The sequence below is a fragment of the Salmo salar genome, chromosome ssa01 (genome assembly GCF_905237065.1).
Source record: "Salmo salar chromosome ssa01, Ssal_v3.1, whole genome shotgun sequence".
NCBI lineage: Eukaryota > Metazoa > Chordata > Actinopteri > Salmoniformes > Salmonidae > Salmo > Salmo salar.
This window is the reverse complement of record NC_059442.1, coordinates 54,937,282-54,957,783: the sequence shown is the minus strand read 5'-3', so window position 1 is coordinate 54,957,783 and position 20,502 is coordinate 54,937,282. Positions and strand designations below refer to the sequence as shown.

The following is a 20,502-nucleotide window of genomic DNA, read 5'->3' as shown; positions in this document are numbered from 1 at the left end:
CTGATCTCATGATTATCCATGTCTTTTGACTACACGGACTTCCCCACGACATTGTCTCAGATCGTAGGCCCCAGTTCGTAGCACGGTATTGGAAGGCCTTCTGTTCCCTGTTGTGGGCATCGGTGAGTCTCTCCTCGGGGTTCCACCCTCAGTCGAATGGGCAAACTGAGTGGGCCAACCAGGAGCTGGAGAAGTTCCTCCGTTGCTTCGTCTCCGCTCAGGCCAGCAACTGGAGCAAGTTCCTCGTCTGGGTGGAGTAATGCTCATAACACACTGCCAAACTCGTCTACTGGACAGTCGCTGTTTGAGTGTCAGTTCGGGTGCGCCCCCCATTTCCTGAACAACAGGCCGAAGCGAGGGTGCCATCAGCCGAGGCGTTCTTTCGACGATGTCGCCGCACCTGGATCAGAGCGCGATCCTTCTTGCTCCTCTGCCCCACACCAACATCAGGCAAACCGGCACCGAAGACCTCTTTGGCTCCTCCGATTGGGGCAACGGGTGTGGCTGTCCACCCGTGATCTTCCCTTAAAAGGTGGATTCGCGGAAGCTCACTCCTCGCGACAAAGGACCATTCAAGATCCTGAGTCGCATCAACCTATCGTCTCCAGCTTCCCAGGTCCAGGGGGGGTACTGTCATGACTCTTCCTGGCACCAGAGACCACCCTAGAGACTTTTATTGGACTCAGGTGTGCCTTATTATTTCATTATTGTGTCCCTGTTAAAAGAGGTGTGTTTTCTGTGGTCCTTTGCAGAAGCTTGAATTGTTTACCGTGTGCATTCGTTTCCTGAGTGAGTTTGAGACTTAGTGTTTGTTATTTTTTCTGTTGGTCACAGATACCTTAAAAAGAAGGTAGGGAGGTGGATCAGAAAACCAGTCTGTATCTGGTGTGACCACCATTTGTCTCATGCAGAGCAACACATCTCCTTCACATAGAGTTGATCAGGCTGTTGATTGTGGCCTGTGGAATGTTGTCCCACTCCTCTTCAATGGCTGTGGAAGTTGCTGGATATTGAAACACGCTGTCGTACACGTCGATCCAGAATATCCCAAACATGCTCAATGGGTGACATGTCTGGTAAGTATGCAGGCCATAGAACTGGGACATTTTCAGCTTCCAAGAATTGTTGAGATCATGCTGAAACATGAGGTGCTGGCAGCAGATGACTGGCACAACAATGGGCCTCAGGATCTCGTCACTTTATCTCTGTGCATTCAAATTGCCATCGATAAAATATAATTGTGTTCGTTGTCCATAGCTTATGTCTGCCCATACTATAACCCCACCACCACCATGCGGCACTCTGCTCACAATGTTGACATCAGCAAACCGCTCGTCCACACAACGCCCTACATGTGGACTGTGGTCGTGAGGCCGGTTGGACATACTGCCAAATTCTCTAAAACGACGTTGGAGGCGACTTATGGTAGAGAAATGAACATTAAATTCTCTGGCAACAGCTCTGGTGGACATTGCCAATTGCAGGCTCCCTCAAAACTTGAGACATCTGTGGTTTTGTCTTCTGTGACAAAACTGCACATTTTAGACTGGCCTTTTATTGTCCCCAGCACAAGATGTACCTGTGTAATGATCATGCTGTTTAATCAACTTCTTGACATGCCACACCTGTCAGGTGGATGGATCATCTTGGCAAAGGAGAAATGCCCACTAACAGGGATGTAAAAACATGTGTGCACAAAATTAGAGAGAAATAAGCTTTTTGTACGTATGAAACATTTCTGAGATATTTTATTTCAGTTCATGAAACATGGGACCAACACTTATATTTTTGTTCAGTATAAGTTGGGAGTCATTTTACAGCTTGCATTGATGGTAGTTGCTATAACTAAATAGATTACAACATTTTAAAAATGACTACCTGATAGCAGTTTGTCGGCGAACTCTCGAGCTGTCACCAGCTGTGTTCAGTACCTTAGATGCGGAGAATGTGATTGGCAGATGTGATCAGCAGAGACGGTCCCTGGATCCGAAAGTGGGATGGGCAGGGGCAATGTCATGAATATTCATGAGTCTTGATCTAGAACCCGCCGGGTGATTGGTTGAGCCTTCTTGAGTGTGACGTCACACAGATGCTCTACCGAGACGTCTGTTTAGCTATATCGTGCATGAGCAGTTAGCGCCGAACAAACGGATTGGAAATCTCAGCTTCAGCTTGATCACCTAATTAATTCGGGAAATAAATGAAACCATCACCAGCTAGCAACCAATCTATTTTTGTTTAAATGTCTGATCATTCAAAAAAATTGCCCACAAATTGTTATTTTTTACTTTTCCACAAACGGTCTGGTATGCTTTGCTTGATATGAGCAAGTTAAGGCGTCCACGATTAGTTAGTGGCTACAGCTTGGCCAGTGATCTAGCTAGCTATTTTTCAGTAATTAGCCATCATCCTAAACGTGGTGGTCAGTGGATAAACTAAGTTGAAGAGTTGAAAATAATTGTCTGAAAACGAACTCGTCACCAGATATTCTTGCCGTGGTGTAATAATTTCTAACAAGTTGGCTAATGTAGCCTGTGTGCCCATGAGCTCCCAAGTCTTGATAGCTCAGTCTTTTGGTATCCACAATTAGTTGGCTACTGCATGGCCAGTGTGAGGCAGAATGCTAGCTCGCCAGCTACATTCCAGGCAGTGCAGTAGCTATGCTTCTAAATGCAGTGGTCACTGGATAAACTAGTTTATGAGTTGAACATACAGTACCTATCAAATGTTTGGACACACCTACTCATTCAAGGGTTTTTCTTTATTTTTTACTATTTTATACATTGCAGAATAAATAAACGAAATAATAACACATGGAATCATGTAGTAACCAAAAATGTGTTAAACAAATCTAAATATATTTTATACTTTAGATTCTTCAAAGTTGCCACCCTTAGCCTTTGACAGCTTAGCACACTCTTGGCATTCTCTCAACCAGCTTCATGAGGAATGCTTTTCCAACAGTCTTGAAGGAGTTCCCAAATATGCTGAGCACTTGTTGGCTGCTTTTCCTTCACTCTTTGGTCCAACTCATCCCAAACCATCACAGTTGGGTTGAGGTCAGGTGATTGTGGAGGCCAGGGTCATCTGATGCAGCATTCCATCACTCTCCTTCTTGGTCGAATTGCCTTACACAGCCTGGAGGTGTGTTGGGTCATTGTCCTGTTGAAAAACAAAATGATAGCCCCACTAAGCGCAAACCAGATGGGATGGGATGGCGTATCGCTGCAGAATGCCATGGTAGCCATGCTGGTTAAGTGTGCCTTGAATTCTAAATAAATCACAGTCAGTGTGACCAGCAAAGCACCCCCACACCATCACACCACCTCCTCCATGCTTCACGGTGGGAACCACTCATGCAGAGATGATCCATTCACCTATTGATGAAAGTCATGATAGTCCCACTAAGCCCAAACCAGATGGGATGGCATATTGCTGCTGGAGCCATGCTGGTTAAATGTGCATTGAATTCTAAATACATCACTGACAGTATCACCAGCAAAGCACCCCCACACCTCCTCCTCCATGCTTCACTGTGGGAACACATGCGGAGATAATCCATTCACCTACTCTGCGGCTCTCAAAGACATGGAGGTTGGAACCAAAAGTCTCAAATTTGGACTCATCAGACCAAAGGACAGATTTCCACCAGTCTAATGTCCATTGCTTGTGTTTGTTGGCCCAAGCAAGTCTCTTCATCTTATTGATGTTCTTTAGTAGTGGTTTCTTTGCAGCAATTTGACCATGAAGGCCTGATTCATGCAGTCTCCTCTGAACAGTTGATGTTGAGATGTCTGTTATTTGAACTCTGTGAAGCATTTATTTGGGCTGCAATCTGAGTTAACGCTTAATGAACTTATCCTCTGCAGCAGTGGGTCTTCCTTTCCTCATGAGAGCCAGTTTCATCATAGTGCTTAATGGTATTTGCGACAACATTTGAAGAAAGTTTCAAGGTTGTTGAAATTTTCCAGGTTGATTGACCTTCATGTCTTCAAATAGGGCCATCTTCTGTGTACCACTCCTACCTTGTCACAACACAACTGATTGGCTCAAACGCAATAAGGAAAGAAATTCCACAAATTAACTTAAGGCACACCTGTTAATTGAAATGCATTCCAGGTGTGCAAAGCTGTTATCAAGACAAAAGATTGCTACTATTTAGATTTGTTTAACACTTTTTTGGTTACTACATGATTCCATGTGTTATTTCAGAGTTTTGATATCTTCACTATTATTCTTCAATGTATAAAATAGTTTAAAAAAAGCATGCTGAAGTGGCAAAGTCGACATCCACAGTTGTTTTATTTGTGGTCGTAAACATTATTTTGAGCTAATTCTGAGGGGGGAGAGCGTGCCATTTTTTTCATGTGTATGTAAATATTTGTAACGGGGGGGTGCATTTTTTTTAGGACAACATGACACCTTGATTTTTTTTTTTTAAACTGTGCTTTAATGTACAGGGATAGGTATGTGGACTGTGCTTAATGTTGGTGCTGGAGATATGTTTGTGCCGCTCTCCCCACATCCCTGTATCCCATACAGGTGTGTGCATTCAATTCTTTCGGCACCATTGGGCTACTGACAAGAATAAATCCAACATTTTTAATATTAGCACTGCAAGCTGAGCAAGAGAAGCAGATCGCGTCCTAAAATATGAGATCATAAAAAAAACTCCCCATACTAGATGGGATCAAAGTATTATTATTATTTTTTTAAACAATATGCATTTCATTGGTGGTGGCTAAGGTGAGTTACCCAAAACATAATGTAAAGCACTTGGAGGCCAGATGGAAAGCACTTTAAATAAATGCAATGCACCCATTCATTCATTTCTACAGCAGACAGTAAAAAAAAAATACACATATCAGGAGTTAAATGCACACAATGATACCTCTGTGTTTTCTGACAGCTTGATACATATTTTTGTACAGGAAAATCATTTTAAAAAAAACTTTAAAAAAGGACATACTTTTGAAGGCAAATAAATTCTTACTGAAGGGCGTTGTTGACCTGGGTATTGTGCTCCTTTGGTAGTAAAGCTGCCCCCCCCCCCCCAACTCCATTGGTCGACAGCAGGAGAGAGAAAACCGCTCAAGAGCCCTGAACTAAAAATAGGGTCCTCATTTGTCCATTTCGGTCCTTCAGTCGTTTTCCCCTTATGACCTCTGTCTCTGTCATTCGTTCTGGTTTGTATTCAGGAGTGTATTCATTAGACACCAAACGGAAGAAAAACAGTCTGAAACAGGGTGATCAAAAAAAACATTTTCTGTTGCATGCCCTAATGAAAATGACCCAGGTGTTGTTGGACGTTCCCATGTCTCTCACGTGATGAGGCAGCAGTTGATACAGCGCGGCCCCAGTCTTCTCTTCAGGACGCCCTTCTTCCTTTTGGGGGTCAGGATAGCGATGATGGCCTCATCAAACACAGTTTTCAGTCCTTTCTGGGTGAGAGCCGAGCATTCCACGTAGACACACGCGCCAATCTGTAAGAGGAAGGGAGGGAAGGGCCAGGCTGTCACTCAAAAAACTATCAAGGAAAGGGTTAACCTCACCCCCAGGTTAGCTTAGGGAAGAAGTCTGGTGTTAGTCTAATAAAAAGGCTCAATCATCAAAATGCCCCAGACTGAAGAGATCCAAAAGTTCATAACGGTCATAAACAATTAGTTTGAGGAGGGACAACCCATCTAGTGTAGAGTAGGGTAAACCAACTACCGAGTGGCCCATTTACAATCTCAATTCCTTCTGGAACCATCTGCTGGCTCCACGGTGATTACGTACCTCCTTGGCTAGCTTCTGGCCCTGCTCTGTGGTGATGGGCTTCTCCTTCATGTCATTCAGTTTGGCAATGGTCTTGGGGTCGTCACGAAGGTCAATCTGAAACAGGGAGCGATAACGCAACACTTCCTGTCAGCACAGACAATCAGCAAGGCAGCCAATAGGCTGCTTCTTAAGAAACGTCTTCAGTTGGAGCGAACAACTCGTTCACTTAACCATCTTCCCCATTTTCAAAAAGAGCAACTTGAGTCAGACTTCTGTAAGAAGTACTCCTCCTCTGTTTCACCATTCTTCAGGGGAGTAGAGAACGAGAGACATTTCTAGAGAAATGTGTCACATTAGTACCAGCGCAGCATTTCCAAACCCAAACCCTGTTTCTCTATTCTATAATATTATTATTTCATATGCTCTTGCGGGTTTGAATTTAACTTCAACCACAAGACATTAGTCCCTTTATTTACTTGTATTTAAAATGCAGAGCTGACACAGAGTGTCTGCTCGACCACGTTGTTCAGCTCTTACTACCACCCAAATAAAAACTAATTCATCCTTTACCCGGCCTACGCCCACTGATACCTGTGACAAACTCTTTATTGAGACAAACATTCATTAACACATCTGTGGTTGTGTTTGATTTGTGGCGCTGCTCTGCCTGAATGGATTTGGGCCCGCATCGGTATGCAGTGTGAGTTATGGTAGGACTGATAAAAGAGCGGTGACTATCAGCTGACAGAAGGATAAATCACACGCCCACTCCACTAACCTCACCACCAATATGCCCATGTTCTATTTCATGGCGGCGGATGGACACCCACAAGTGTGGTTTGAAACGTGTCTGGACTGAGCTCTTGGAAAGTATCAGAGAGCTGTGGCACTAAATAGAAGTCAACTAATACCAAAAAGCTAAAAATGCTCCTTTTGCTGTTAACATTTTTTTGGGAGGGATTCGAAAATATGCACCTATATTTCTTTGTGGGTGTTCGCGAATGGTCTTAAGAATAAAAGAAAAACAGAGAGCGCAGCACATTTAAGTGGAGGTTCAGCTTTATAAATCAACCCCTCCCCTGTCAATGTGAAGTAGAGTGTGAGCATGAGTAGGGTAGATGTGGATAGAGCATGCCAGGCTCTCTGTGAAACTCAGCATGTGGAATGGCCAGGACACAGTGTAGATACAAGGTTTGGGTGTGTTGGCTGTAGCTCTTTAGGCTCACCTGAGTGCCTATGAGGAGGTATGGGACACTGGGGGCATACTCCTGCAGCTCGGTGACCCACTCTTCCCTCACATTCTGGAAACTGGCCGGGTTGACTACGGAGTAGCAGATCAGGAAGACGTCGGTCATGGGGTACGACAAAGGCCTCAAGCGGTCATAGTCCTCCTGGAAAAAGTTAAATATATAAAAGAGACACACACACACACACACACAGGAGAGAGACAGACACACAGGAGAGAGAGAGGGAGGCGTTAGAGGAGGGGAGCAGGAGACACGGGGGAGAAAGAGAGCAACAGCCTTCCTTAGATCATATCCACCAAGAGACTACCAGATCCTCGGAATTATTATTCATGAATTATTCAACCGGATGGAAAAATGAGCTCCAAATGCAACCATCCTTATACTCCTCCTCACTGATGCAGAGGAGAGCAAACTTACACTGTGCTTATCTACTAGACTCCAACATGCACTGCCAAGCAACCAGGCTGTTTTATGGAAATAGTGAATACTGTTATGTGAAGGGAGTGACAAGCCTAAAAAAGAAAAAGAACGGAGCGGATGTGCAGATTTCTACAGATGACCTACATCCGACTGCTTATTTTATTGCCGTCACTCTGACTGGGGCCACTGGGCATTATTTCACATTAGCAGTACGTTACAGGAAGTATTGCGGAAGGCATCAGACAAAATTGCCATCTCCGATAGGCCTCAGTTTATTGTGTGGACCTAAAAATCGCTAATTCACATACCGTATGCAACATGGTCGTGTTGGTGTAAATGAGACCTAGCGTTTCCTCATCACTCCCTGATAACTAATTCGGACAGGCTGTCCTACTACTACATCAGTCCATATGAATATTCATGAGTTGTCTGACTTTAGGAGCAGCCACAGCACACCCAGAGTTTATATACGAGGGCCATACACATCCGGAATGACCAGACATTATACAAGTGATGCCGAGCGAACACATCAAGACTAGTTATGATATGATGGTGACGGGCAAGCTTGAAGAAAGGAATATATGACTTGTCTGATTAAGCTTAACAAACTAACTTAATCAACATGCCTCAAGTCAAGACCAGACTCACGGACCATTAAGAAGTCTTGGACAACCTTGTGGTGATGCCACCATAGTATCTGTTATTCCCACTTGTGGTGAGCGCAGTGGTTTCATGTGAATTCCCAAGTGTGTGTGTGTGTAAGCTAGAAGATATGGTAGGAAAAAAAAGATATCCATAAATCGGGATACATTTCTTGAAATTGATGTGATAAAGATAAAAAGAACGATATGTTTATAACATTAATATGCACCACAGTTTTTTGCTATTATCTTTTAAACTACTACTTCTAGTTTGATGGCTGAATTGTCCCATTAGCAATTACATTATTTCATTTCAAACTTCACATTTCTCTAGTACATGCTAATTATTATCAAATGAGCTATAAAATCAGCAAAATGCCTGCGATAAGTGATCAATATGGTCGGTGTCGACCATTTTCAGTTCATCTTCCCAGCTCTAGTGTATGTGTGTGTGTCCCCTGTTACACTTATGGAGAACCACATCCCAGTGTACTTTACTAGAACACACAGTAACACTCAGCAGTTAACACAACATGTCTTGTGAAGGTGGCCAATCGCTCTCCTCCATCCCCATCACATTTCAGAAATGCTTCCACAAAGTTCCTCAGTGTGTACAGTAAAAAGCATGAAGGAGGAAGAAGGAAGAGTAAAAATACAAGAGGGGCCAGCAAAGAGGTAAGACAGAGGAAGGAGAAGAGAAAGTTAGCTGCTAGAGGGTTTATACTGGAGATGCTAATAAAGGCACTCTAGGCAGGGCAGATTCCAACCATTCTCCCCATACGCGTCCTTACATTTCCATCAGGGCAAGGCTTTTTATGGCATTTCTACTTGGCTGGTATGTGATCTCAGCTGTGAGCGAGTGTGTCAAGTCAGTGACATACGAGCGTCTATAATATCAGTGAGTCACTCCCCCTCTTCCTCGGGCCCAGCAGCTGTGTCAGAGACGCCTGTTCAGACATGACCACAGGGAGAATAATGAGTGCAGGCACTAAACTTCATGGTCTAAACACAAAACTGGTCTGAACACTGCACTGTAAAAAGAGGTTGCTGTGAATTTTTGTTTCTTGGTTGTCAATAAAAAATTAAAAAATTAAAAAAACATTAAAAAAAAAAAAATAATCAACCAAGTTTCAATACCTGAAATAATTCATACTTAACCCAGAGTACCAGGAAATACCCCAAAAAATAAAAAGAAATGATATATATTTATTTTAATTAAAATACATTTAATTCGGAAGAGCCCATTTAAAGCATAAAAATAATAATTAATTAACAGGATATGGTCACTATGCCAGGGTTCTCTCATATGGGCAGCAAGTACAAAACAGAGCAGAGGAAATGTTATAGGCGAGCGACGTGCTTTGATAATGCAAGCCAGGGATTACAGAATAAAGTTTAGGAATTTTCCTGCTAGACAGGAGTCAAGATTTGGGGTTTCTGTGGGATTGGGACTGGATAGGAAAACAGCCAAGGCTTTAGGAGAAGAGAAGACGCAATTTTCCCTCATGCCTCTTCGAATTGTTAACAGATGCCTATGTAGTAAATTGTGCATAGGCCTATCAAATGTGTCTGTGTGAAGAGTCACAATGACAGCTAAAATAGGCACGCGTTGTTTGTAGGCTATACAGTGCATTGGGAAAGTATTCAGACCCCTTGACTTTTTCCACTTTGTTACTATACAGCCTTATTCTAAAAGTGATTTTAAAAAAAATCATTTAATCCATCTACACACAATACCCCATAATGACAAAGTGAAAGCAGGTTTTTAGAAATTCTTCAAAATGTATAAAACCTTCAAAAACTGAAATATCTGAATACTTAAGTAAATAAGGTAAGTATTCAGACCTTTTCTATGAGACACGAAATTGAGCTCAGGTGCATCCTGTTTCCATTGATCATCTGGCCGCCCGGTCAAACTGAGCAATCGAGGAAGAAGGGGCTTGGTCAGGGAGGTGACCAAGAACCCGATGGTCACTCTGTCAGAGCTCCAGAGTTCCTTTGTGGAAATGGGAAAACCTTCCAGAAGGACAACCATCTCTGCAGCACTCCACCAATCAGGCCTTTATGGTAATCGCTGCCAAAGGTGCTTCAACAAAGTACTGTGTAAAGGGTCTGAATGCTTGTGATATCAGTTTTTTATTTTTAATATATTGCAGAATTTTTTATTTTTTTTTAAATCTGTTTTTGCGTCGACATTATGGGGTATTGTGTGTAAAGTGAAGAGAAAACGGTTTTATCCATTTTAGAATAAGGCTATAACGTAACAAAATATGGAAAAAGTCAAAGGGTCTGAATACTTTCCGAATGCACCGTATGTAGGGGTTTTCTGTAGGGTTTATTAATGGCATTCGGGTCACGTGTGCAGTCCGGCAGTATCAATTATGCGTGTGCTTTGAATTGATGGTGACTTTGTGTGAAGTAAATACACTAGGCTAAAGGCTTCCATGTGACAAACTGTTTGGATAATGTGCCATTTTGTTTTTTGCTAATCTGCTGCAGCGCATGTGTGTATTAGTGCGAGATCGAGGGACATTTTTATTTCCCAGGTCTTGTCATTTAATTATAATATCGGGAAATGTGAAGAGTGTTCCCGGACAGTCCCGGGATCCAGGTTACCCATGTTAATCCCTAGTTGCCAGCTAGTTACTGAATTTCAAATTACAGTACTTCACCAAAACTGTCTGAGCATTTCCCAACACGGGATGAACCATGTAGAATAGATTGCTAGTTCAATCTGAGGTATCACATTCAAGGCGAGTACATCACACACCATACAATGGCGCTTTAGACCCATGATGGTCAATGGGGAAACAGTTTAAAAAACATCCACCAGCAGGCTGTAGTGATCAAATGAACATGACATGTCTAGTGCTCTCATTGGTGTTCAAAGGGGCATGACATGTCTAGCTACCTCCCATTGGGGTTCAGCTGCTTGGAGAGAAACAAGGCCCTGCGGCAGCAGCAGAACAGATCCCATTTTACTCTCTACCCCCTGCAGGGATGTCTAGGGGTCACTGGGTCATATCTCAGGGAGGACACTGAGTCAAACTTAACGAGGCACTGTACAAAAAAAACAACGGGGGGGGGGTGGGAATAGTCATAGAAGAGTGATGGAAGGATGTGCCACTGAGTGTGAGTGCAGGAGGGAGTGAGAAAATTAGGAACGGCGCAGCAACAAAAGGGAGAGTGCGAAGAGAACGAGAAGAGCCCAATCCCAGCGGGACTCTGTTCTGAGCCCAGTGTTGCCATGGGTACTACAACAGCACATAACATCCACTTCCTGCTCCGATAGCAAGCTAGCATAGCATTGCTTCTGTATATGATCAGTGCATCAGCTAGGGAGAGGATGACTGAATGAATAAAGACTCTCCATTCCATTCCTTCTGTTCTTGGCCCACATGTTCAAGAGCGAAGAGATGTGATCGAACGTGTTACGTATAGATCTATGGAATATAAGGGTCTCCCAAGTGGCGCAGTGGTCTAAGGCACTGCATCGCAGTGCTAACTGTGCCACTAGAGATTCTGGGTTTGAGTCCAAGCTCTGTCGCAGCCTGCCGCGACCGGGAGACCCATAGGGTGCCACACAATTGGCCCAGCGGCGTCCGTGTTAGGGGAGGGTTTGGCCGGCAGGGATGTCCTTGTCCCATCACGCACTAGCGACTCCTGTGGCAGACCGGGTGCAGTGCATGCTGACACGGTAGCCAGGTGTGCGGTGTTTCCGACACATTGGTGCGGCTGGCTTCTGGGTTAAGTGGGCATTGTGTCAAGAAGCAGCGCGGCTTGATTGGGTTGTTTCTCTGAGGACGCATGGCTCTCTACTGTCGCCTCTCCCGAGTCCGTACGAGAGTTGCAGTGATGAGACAATTGGATACCATGTAATTGGGGAGAAAAAAAAAGGGGTAAAAAAAATATCTATGGAATATACAGGTGGTGTAATAAGCAATACCTAGACAAAAACACAGGGCAATGCAGATAGAACACAGTGACACACCTTACTGTATGCTATTGTGCTCATGTGACAGTTAATGGGGTCACATGCGACAGCATCACAATTAGAGGTCGGCCAATTATGATTTTTCAACGCCGATACCGATTAAGTCGGCTGATTTTTATTTATTTATTTGTAATAATGACAATTACAACAATACTGAATGAACACTTATTTTAACTTTATATAATACATCAATAAAATCAATTTAGCCTCAAATAAATAATGAAACGTTGGAGAAGAAAGTAAAAGTGCAATATGTGCCACGTAAGAAAGCTAACGTTTAAGTGCCTTGCTCAGAACATGGGAACATATGAAAGCTGGTGGTTCCTTTTAACATGAGTCTTCAATATTCCCAGGTAAGAAGTTTTAGGTTGTAGTTATTATAGGAATTATAGGACTATTTCTCTCTATACGATTTATATTTCATATACCTTTGACTATTGGATGTTCTTATAGGCACTTTAGTATTGCCAGTGTAACAGTATAGCTTCCGTCCCTCTCCTCGCTCCTACCTGGGCTTGAACCAGGAACACATCGACAACAGCCACCCTCGAAGCAGCGTTACCCATGCAGAGCAAGGGGAACAACTACTCCAAGTCTCAGAGCGAGTGACGTTTGAAACACTATTAGCGCACACCCGGCTAACTAGCTAGCCATTTCACATCGGTTACACCAGCCTAATCTTGGGAGTTGATAGGCTTGAAGGGGTGGGTATAATTTGTGGAACGTTCCAACAGGAATCTGTTCAAAAAACGTAAAGTAAAAGGTTGCCAACCAACAACGCATACAAAGTAGCAACGCATACAAACCTAGCTAACTAGCTGCCGAATAGGCATCAACTCACCACGTAGCTTATTCTTAATGTTTGTCCATAGGCAACCAGAGTGAGGACAGACATTTTTCGGAATAAACGTGATGAGTGAAAAATGCAATGAAATAGATCACTCCCTACCCGGTATCTTATTCTGCCGCTATACAACTTTGTATGCGTTGTTTTTTGGCAACCTTGTTATTTACGAAGTTTTTGGAATAGATTCCTGTTGGAGCGTTCCACAAATTATAGTTGATAGGCTTGAAGTCATAAACAACGCAATGCATGAAGCACAGCGAAGAGCTGCTGGAAAAACACACGAAAGCGCTGTTTGAATGAATGCTTACGAGCCTGCTGGTGCCTACCACCGCTCAGTCAGACTGCTCTATCAAATCATAGACTTAATTGTAATAAACACACAGAAATACGAGCCTTAGGTCATTAATATGGTCGAATCCGGAAACTCTCATTTTTTCTTTCAGTGAAATACGGAAGCGTTCCGTATTTTATCTAACGGGTGGCATCCCTAAGTCTAAATATTCCTGTTACATTGCACAACCTTCAATGTTATGTCATAATTACGTAAAATTCTGGCAAATTAGTTCGCAACGAGCCAGGCGGCCCAAACTGTTGCATATACCCTGACAGCGTGCAATGAACGCAAGAGAAGTGACACAATTTCATGTTAGCAGGCAATATTAACTAAATATGCAGGTTTAAAAATATATACTTGTGTATTGATTTTAAAGAAAGGCATTGATGTTTATGGTTAGGTACATTGGTGCAACAACAGTGCTTTTTTCGCCAATGCGCTAAATCAACACCCGTTTGTCAAAGTAGGGTGTGATTCAATGAGAAATTAACAGGCACCGCATTGATTATATGCAACGCAGGACACGTTAGATAAACTAGTAATATCATCAACCATGTGTAGTTAACTAGTGATTATGTTAAGATTGATAGTTTTTTTATAAGATAAGTTTAATGCTAGCTAGCAACTTACCTTGGCTTCTTGCTGCCCTCACGTAACAGGTAGTCAGCCTGCCATGCAGGCTCCTCGTGGAGTGCAATGTAAGGCAGGTGGTTAGAGCGTTGGACAAGTAACCGGGAGGTTGCAAAAACAAATCCCCGAATCCCCCCTGAACAAGGCAGTTAACCCCCGTTCCTAGGCCGTCATTGAAAATAAGAACGTGTTCTTAATCTGACTTACCTAGTTAAATAAAGGTGTAAAAAATATTAAAAATTGTATATAATAAAATAATATAAATATATATTTTTTAAAGTTGGCAAATCGTTGGCCAAAAATACCAATTACTGATTGTTATGAAAACTTGAAATCGGCCCTAATTAAATCGGCCATTCCTATTAATCGGCCGACCTCTAATCACAATTGCTTAAAAATACATCCTCTCCTTCATCCGACTTCAAGAGACTTGACAGGTGAAAACAATATGGCGGAAGATCATCTTTACGCTGGTATTCACCTCATCTGTTCTTCCAGATCAGAGTGATGAAGAGGCGAAGAGAATATGAATTTAAGTCAATTGAGACAGAGCGTGTCTGCAAAGCCTTATTTTCTCTTCGAGAAAATGGTTCATCTTCCCTTATGAGACAGCTGAGGATTCTGGGAGCTTCAGATCTGCCAGGTACATAAATATTGAAAAGGGTCCTTGGAGCCAAAAAAACATGTGTAATGCAGAGCAAGAGGTGGAGACTGTAGCAGGAGAGTGTGAATTTGGGGGGGGGTTGGTGGCTGGTTTGGACAAGGTTCCTCAAGAGAGGTAGAGCATTAAGTGTTGCACCCTTCTACATCCCCGGCCTGAGCCTCCTAGGGTTGAATTACAGGATTCCAGAGCAGATTTGCAGCGGTCCACTACCCCTTACACTCCCCCCCTCCCTCTCAGCCAGCCCCTTGGTCTCGCTCGCTTCCTCTTTCCCCGCCGTCTACCTCGCTTCCTCTCCATCTCTTGGTTTCCCCTCGCTCTCTGGCACTCCCTTCTTTGATCAGACTCTGAAGCTATAAAACATTACCAGCTGGCCTTGTGCTCAGCCTAAAGAAGTCAGCAGGGGTGGGGGGGAGGAGGATTGGAGGCGCTGCGTTTGAAGGGAAGTAACTCTACTCTGTGGCCTCGGCGCCCACAGTCGACATCTGGGAAACTTCTCAATTTCACAGTTCTGAATCAGCTAAAACAAAAAGGCGCTAGACATGGAATTGCAATCAAAGACAAAGGGGTAAACAAAAAGCAGTGTGAATCACTACTGAGTAGTAGATTTACGATGATTTAGTTTCCCCAAAGAACGAGTTGTGGCAGCCACAGATTTATGTGGGAATAATGATTGAGTCACTGGAAACAATAGCAACTTTAATTTGCTTCACATGTAGTTATATTTTATTAAATTAACAAACATTTCTCAACCTCAAATCTATTCATCTTTCACCGGGCGGATAATGTTTCAGTTCAGGACCTTGTTTGGACTTCACACAGATAAAACTCAGGTTCAGAGGAGAGTTAACAATTCATCGCTGCATGTGACATGCCTTAGCTTCAGACCCAGCTAGGAAAAACAGAGCTAAAAGATCTTAAAAGGAAAAAGTGAGTGAGTATGTTCTCTTTCAAAAATGTGTTTCTGTGTATCACATATGGGGATTTGCCAGGACCACCAATACTTACTGAAGAACAAATCAATAGGATCTGTTGGGAGACAGACAGGTAATGTGGTGAATGAGGTGAGCGAATGAAGGAGCCACTCTCCCGCCCTCTGGTCATTCTTGCTTCTCTTCTTCGCGAAGAGCATTACTCTCTAAGCCAGGCCAACTCCAGTCCTCGGGGGCCTGATTTTCCCCAGCCCCAACTAACACACCTGACTCCAATAATCAACTAATCATGATCTTCAGTTAAAAATGTAATTAGTTTAATCAGGTGTGTTTGTTAGAGATGGGGGGGAAAGTGTGACACCAATCAGGCACGAGGACTGGAATTGCCCAGGCCTATTCTAAGCACTCCCCAGCACAACTGGATCCCTGGTTTCCTGCTCACAAGTGAACCGTGAAAGATATTGTTGCCTGGCGTACGTCTTTAGACCCCGTCGAAAGGTTGAGTACTGACCAAAAGTGTTTTTGCTGTGTGTAGAAATTGCTTTTCTGTTTCTCAGTCTACGTTGGTAGCTAGCTATTGAGACTCAGTTAGCCCATGCTGCAAGATTTTGGCTAACTAGGCTAGCTCAATGAGGCAAGCTAACCTGCACACATGGTAGCATTGCTAGCTCCCTTCTCTCATCTAGCTTAACCTACGTTCACCTGTTGCGTTAAATAGACCAACCATCTCAGCTTCACGACTCCTTCGGTTGCAGGAGCACAATACCTGAAGGCCAACTCTGCCACCACACGTTTCCCTTCAGCCATCACTGAGCTAGCTAGAGCAAACCTTCATAACCATCCCAGGACAAGTCCAGCACTCAAACCCCCACGTTCTTGCTCTTGCTGTTCCATGATTGCGGAGAAGGATTTCTACCCTCAATGCAGCAACTGCTTGGGAAAAGAACATGCCCAACAGGGGCTTGACGACCCGGAGTCCTGTGAGCACCGCAAGCTACTGACTAGAGCAGCTCTGAGGAGGAGGCTTAAAAGAGCATCTCAATATCCCCTCACCTCTGAGCCAACCGCAAAAGCGGAGGCTCAGCCACTCATTCTCAGAGCTTTCAATGTGACCTCTTTTATTGTTAGCTTATCCGGCTGAGCTACTGGAGGGGGTGGGGAAGCAACTGGACTCGGATAACCTGGATCCAGATGCGTGGGAGGAGATCACTAGGATTACAGTCCTGAACTTCTGTGCCTCCCATAGTGTCATTCAAGGCTGTGGTCGTACCATGAGCTGAGCAGTGGGAGAAAAAAAAAGGTACGTTGGCTGAGCTTATCCAGATTGACAAAGAAAAAGGTGGACCTCCTGGATGCCCCAATTACACCCAAGGAGTTGGGGACCACTGTCACCGCAATGCGACAGAAGTGTGATATAGGTAAGAAAGAAGGCGACGCCGTCAGCTTCTACCTGCCCTGCAGACCCGGGCTTCGTGGCAGGCCGTTGGTTCCAACATCTCACTCCAGTCTCACAGCTGGGAGGGGGCAACTAGCTGGCCTTGGGGGACTGAGGTCCCCAGCGACGCAGCAGTCTGCTAAGACTCAGGCTAGGCCCCTGAACCAGGCCAAACCTGTAGGTAAGCAGTCCTATGCTGCAGCAGGGTTCCGCCTTTCTAACCCTCCTAAGGAAGGTAAGGGTCGGCCAACCTAGGGCGTCTGAGATGGATAGAGAGCAAAGCCAACGGCTCCCTGCCCTACCTTCTCTCCTCAGGTTTACAGTTTGCCACTCCTTCCCCTCTCTGCATTTTGCAGCAGTGGAGAGGGCTGCATTAGGACAAAAACCCTATTCTCTGTGTAGCAGCTCTCTTTGTGACCGTGCTCACATGAGAAAAATGCACCTTTTGTTCCCCCACCTTGGAGCCCACAGCTTTTCACCTGTAGCTTTCCCAGAAGAGACATGGTTGTCCAGGACACACATTGCGCAACTACTAGGATTGAACGAGCGGTCAGAGTGTTATGCTCTTTGCTCAGTGGGTAACCACATTAGTCGCTCTTCTACAGTATCCTGCCGGATCACGGGGGCTATTAGATTTATTTATAATGGCGAGGGTCACAGCCTTGGGAGCAGTTTTGCACACTCTTTGCATTCTCCAACGGTCTTGAAGGAGTTCCCACATATGCTGAGCACTTGTTGGCTGCTTTTCCTTCACTCTGCAGTCCAACTCATCCCAAACATCTCAACTGGGTTGAGGTCAGGTCATCTGATGCAGCACTCCATCAGTCTCCGTGGCCAAATAGCCCTTACACAGCCTGGAGGTGTATTTTGGGTCATTGTACTGTTGAAAAACAAAATGAAAGTCCCACTAAACCCAAACCAGATGGGATGGCGTATTGCTGCTGTAGCCATGCTGGTTAAATGTACCTTCAATTCTAAATATATCAATGACATTGTCACCAGCAAAGCACCCCCACACCTCCTCCTCCTCCATGCTTCATGGTGGGAACACATGCGGAGATAATCGATGTAAGATATTTTCAAAGTTCTTAATTTTCTGAATTGACTGACCATCACTTAAAGTAACGGACTGTCTATTCTCTTTGCTTATTTGAGCTGGTCTTGCCATAATATGGACTGGGTCTTTTACCAAATAGGGCTATCTTCTGTATACCACCCTTACCTTGTCACAACACAACTGATTGGCTTAAACACATTAAGAATGAAAGAAAATCACACAAATTAACTTAACAAGGCACAACTGTTAATTGAATGAAGCTTAGAGAAAACGCCAAGAGTGTGCAAAGCCGTCAAAGGCAAAGGGTAACTACTTTAAATGAAGAAAAATTCAACTTTGAAGAATCTCAAATATTTTGATTTTTTGAACACTTTTTTTGGGTTGCAACATGATTCCATACGTGTTATTTTAAAGTTTTGATGTCGTCACTATTCTACAATGTAGAAACTAGTCAAAATAAAACCTTGAATGAGTAGGTGTCCAAACTTTTGACTTATACTGTATATGTTACAGCACTTTGGTTTCACTAATAAATGTGTTGAAATGGAATCAAATCTGTTTCTGTCTTTCAGTCATTGTTAAATAGGATAGATGGGCATATATGGTCTGCCTATAACCAGCCTGAGTAGGCCTATAACTCCATTCCTATTCAGTTTAGAGGAATTGATCAAATTGGAAATTAGCTATTATCAGGCTGGTTAATGCGATGCAAGCCAATCAAGGGCGGCTACTGAGTTGCAACTCTGGCATACTGCACACTTTTCACTAAAAGGTCCGTGCTAAACAGTATGCGACGATGAGTAAATTGTATACCGTTTATGTATGTAATATGCTAGTATGGGTATTCGGACAGCCAGTGAAAACATCCCTACTAGACACTGGACATAAGACCCCTGTTCCTCACATAATAGACCCATTGAAATGCTTCGCTAGGACTACAACCACTGTCTACCACAGACCAGACTGAAATTAGAGCAATGTGTGAAAACCACACCTGTTGCAGTTTATAGAGTCTGGTCAGAATTTCAAGCTTGTGGGTGTGTCCAGAGCACCATTGGTTAACAGTGGGGGGGAGCACGTGGGGATAGGTTGTGTCCTTGGATGTGGCATGCAGCCAGAGTTATAATAAACCCACTGTACCTGACCAGCTGTGTCGTACAATCCCAATAAGTACTGCTTCCCGCCAACGTTGACACTCACTGCAAAGCAATGAAAAAGGCTAGTTTAGGGGGGGAGAGAGAGAGAGAGAGAGAGAGAGTCTCACCCCCTCCCTTCACCTGGAGGCAAACAAGTGGTTTTGATTACAGAAACAGATGTATTCCTATGCAATCTGAGCCAAAGGTCGAAAAAGTAAGCAAAACATTCGAACATACACTTCACCTAAACACTGGATTTCGGTAGACTATACAAGCAAGCAAATTGGCATAGAGATTAAACTCATGCAACTAGCCTACTGAAGGAATGATGTCAGCTTTTATAATTAACGATTGGGTAATTGGTAATGTTTCCATTCGAGAAAACACATATGTATAATCATGACATGTTCCAAAGTCCCCATACCTGCATAATGGTCAAACACAGTGGGTACGTACTCCTCTGGAAAGGCGTCGTTGGCATAGCTCATCAACAGACACGTTTTGCCCACAGCACCGTCGCCAACCACAACGCATTTCAACATAATAGTGCCGGTTCCGTTTGCCATGATGATCTTTTGATTACCATCATCCTCCGACGCCCTGTTTTCCTGAGATGCACGGCGATCCCCACACCACAGGCATCACCAGAATCCGACTGCGCGACGCACGGAGACCAATGGAAATTCAATTTCTTCTCATCGCCAAGGTTCACGGTTTCCAAATGTTGTGTTATATTAGTTTCATTTCCCCTCTGCATACACAAACTGCACATACACTGTGTAGGGTGGCTATATACCGGTTTAGCAAAGTCTAGAAAGTCGAAAAAGGCGTCACTCCCGTCCCCCGCCCTATCGGCGATGTCTTTACAAGACACCCGCTTAGAAGCCCACTGCCGAGCCTGTTCCCCAGTTCGCCCCTTGACTCTCGGTCCCTCGCCTAAATTGCATCGGCACTATAGACAAGGTGGGTTCGCTTGTTGTAGAGGCGGGACTATACCCGAGACCAAGGGGCTCTGGTAAAAATCCACATATTGTTAGTTTATTGATTTTAGTCGACTTTTTTTTGTTGCAATATTCATATTGGTGTGTCTCTAAATATCCTATTTGTCATCGTTCTGACACTTGATTTGCATCTTTAGACAAAACATGTTTAGGCATATACCTTATACATAATGGTATTCGATTTAGACTTTCTCTATGACTTTCCTGATTAATCCAAAAGTATTTAAAAACATTGCACAAAATCATTAGCTCTGACTCATAGGGATTATACTGCCTAGATCTGCATTAGCGAAGTATGACAATGTCATGATGACCCGAGGATTTAGCCTAAGTGAGAGGTCTGAGGGTCTGCAGTAAGAGACTGGCTGGTTGCTGGCAATGGATGAAAGGGAAAGGGGGATACCTTG

At 43.8% G+C, this 20,502-nt stretch overlaps 1 protein-coding gene across 2 annotated transcripts; it reads right to left on the bottom strand.

Annotated features, from left to right (window-relative positions):
* Positions 1-4,588: 4,588 nt before the first annotated feature.
* LOC100306744 (ras homolog gene family, member Q) lies at positions 4,589-20,047 on the bottom strand. Of its 2 annotated transcripts, NM_001165283.1 has the most exon segments (6): positions 4,716-5,483; positions 5,779-5,874; positions 6,987-7,042; positions 7,045-7,151; positions 19,099-19,157; positions 19,519-19,917. In NM_001165283.1, coding segments are annotated over 5 exon segments (369 nt in total). In that variant the 5' UTR covers positions 19,661-19,917; the 3' UTR covers positions 4,716-5,483; positions 5,779-5,869.
* Positions 20,048-20,502: the final 455 nt, after the last annotated feature.

Coding starts and splice junctions, on each gene's coding strand:
- LOC100306744 (XM_014198433.2), bottom strand. CDS start 19,660: ATGGCAAACGGAACCGGCACTATTATGTTGAAATGCGTTGTGGTTGGC. Junction 7,152..19,098: donor TGTACGACACAGCTGGTCAG/GTACAGTGGGTT, acceptor AACTTTTTCCAG/GAGGACTATGACCGCTTGAG. Junction 5,875..6,986: donor ACCTCCTCATAGGCACTCAG/GTGAGCCTAAAG, acceptor TCCCTGTTTCAG/ATTGACCTTCGTGACGACCC.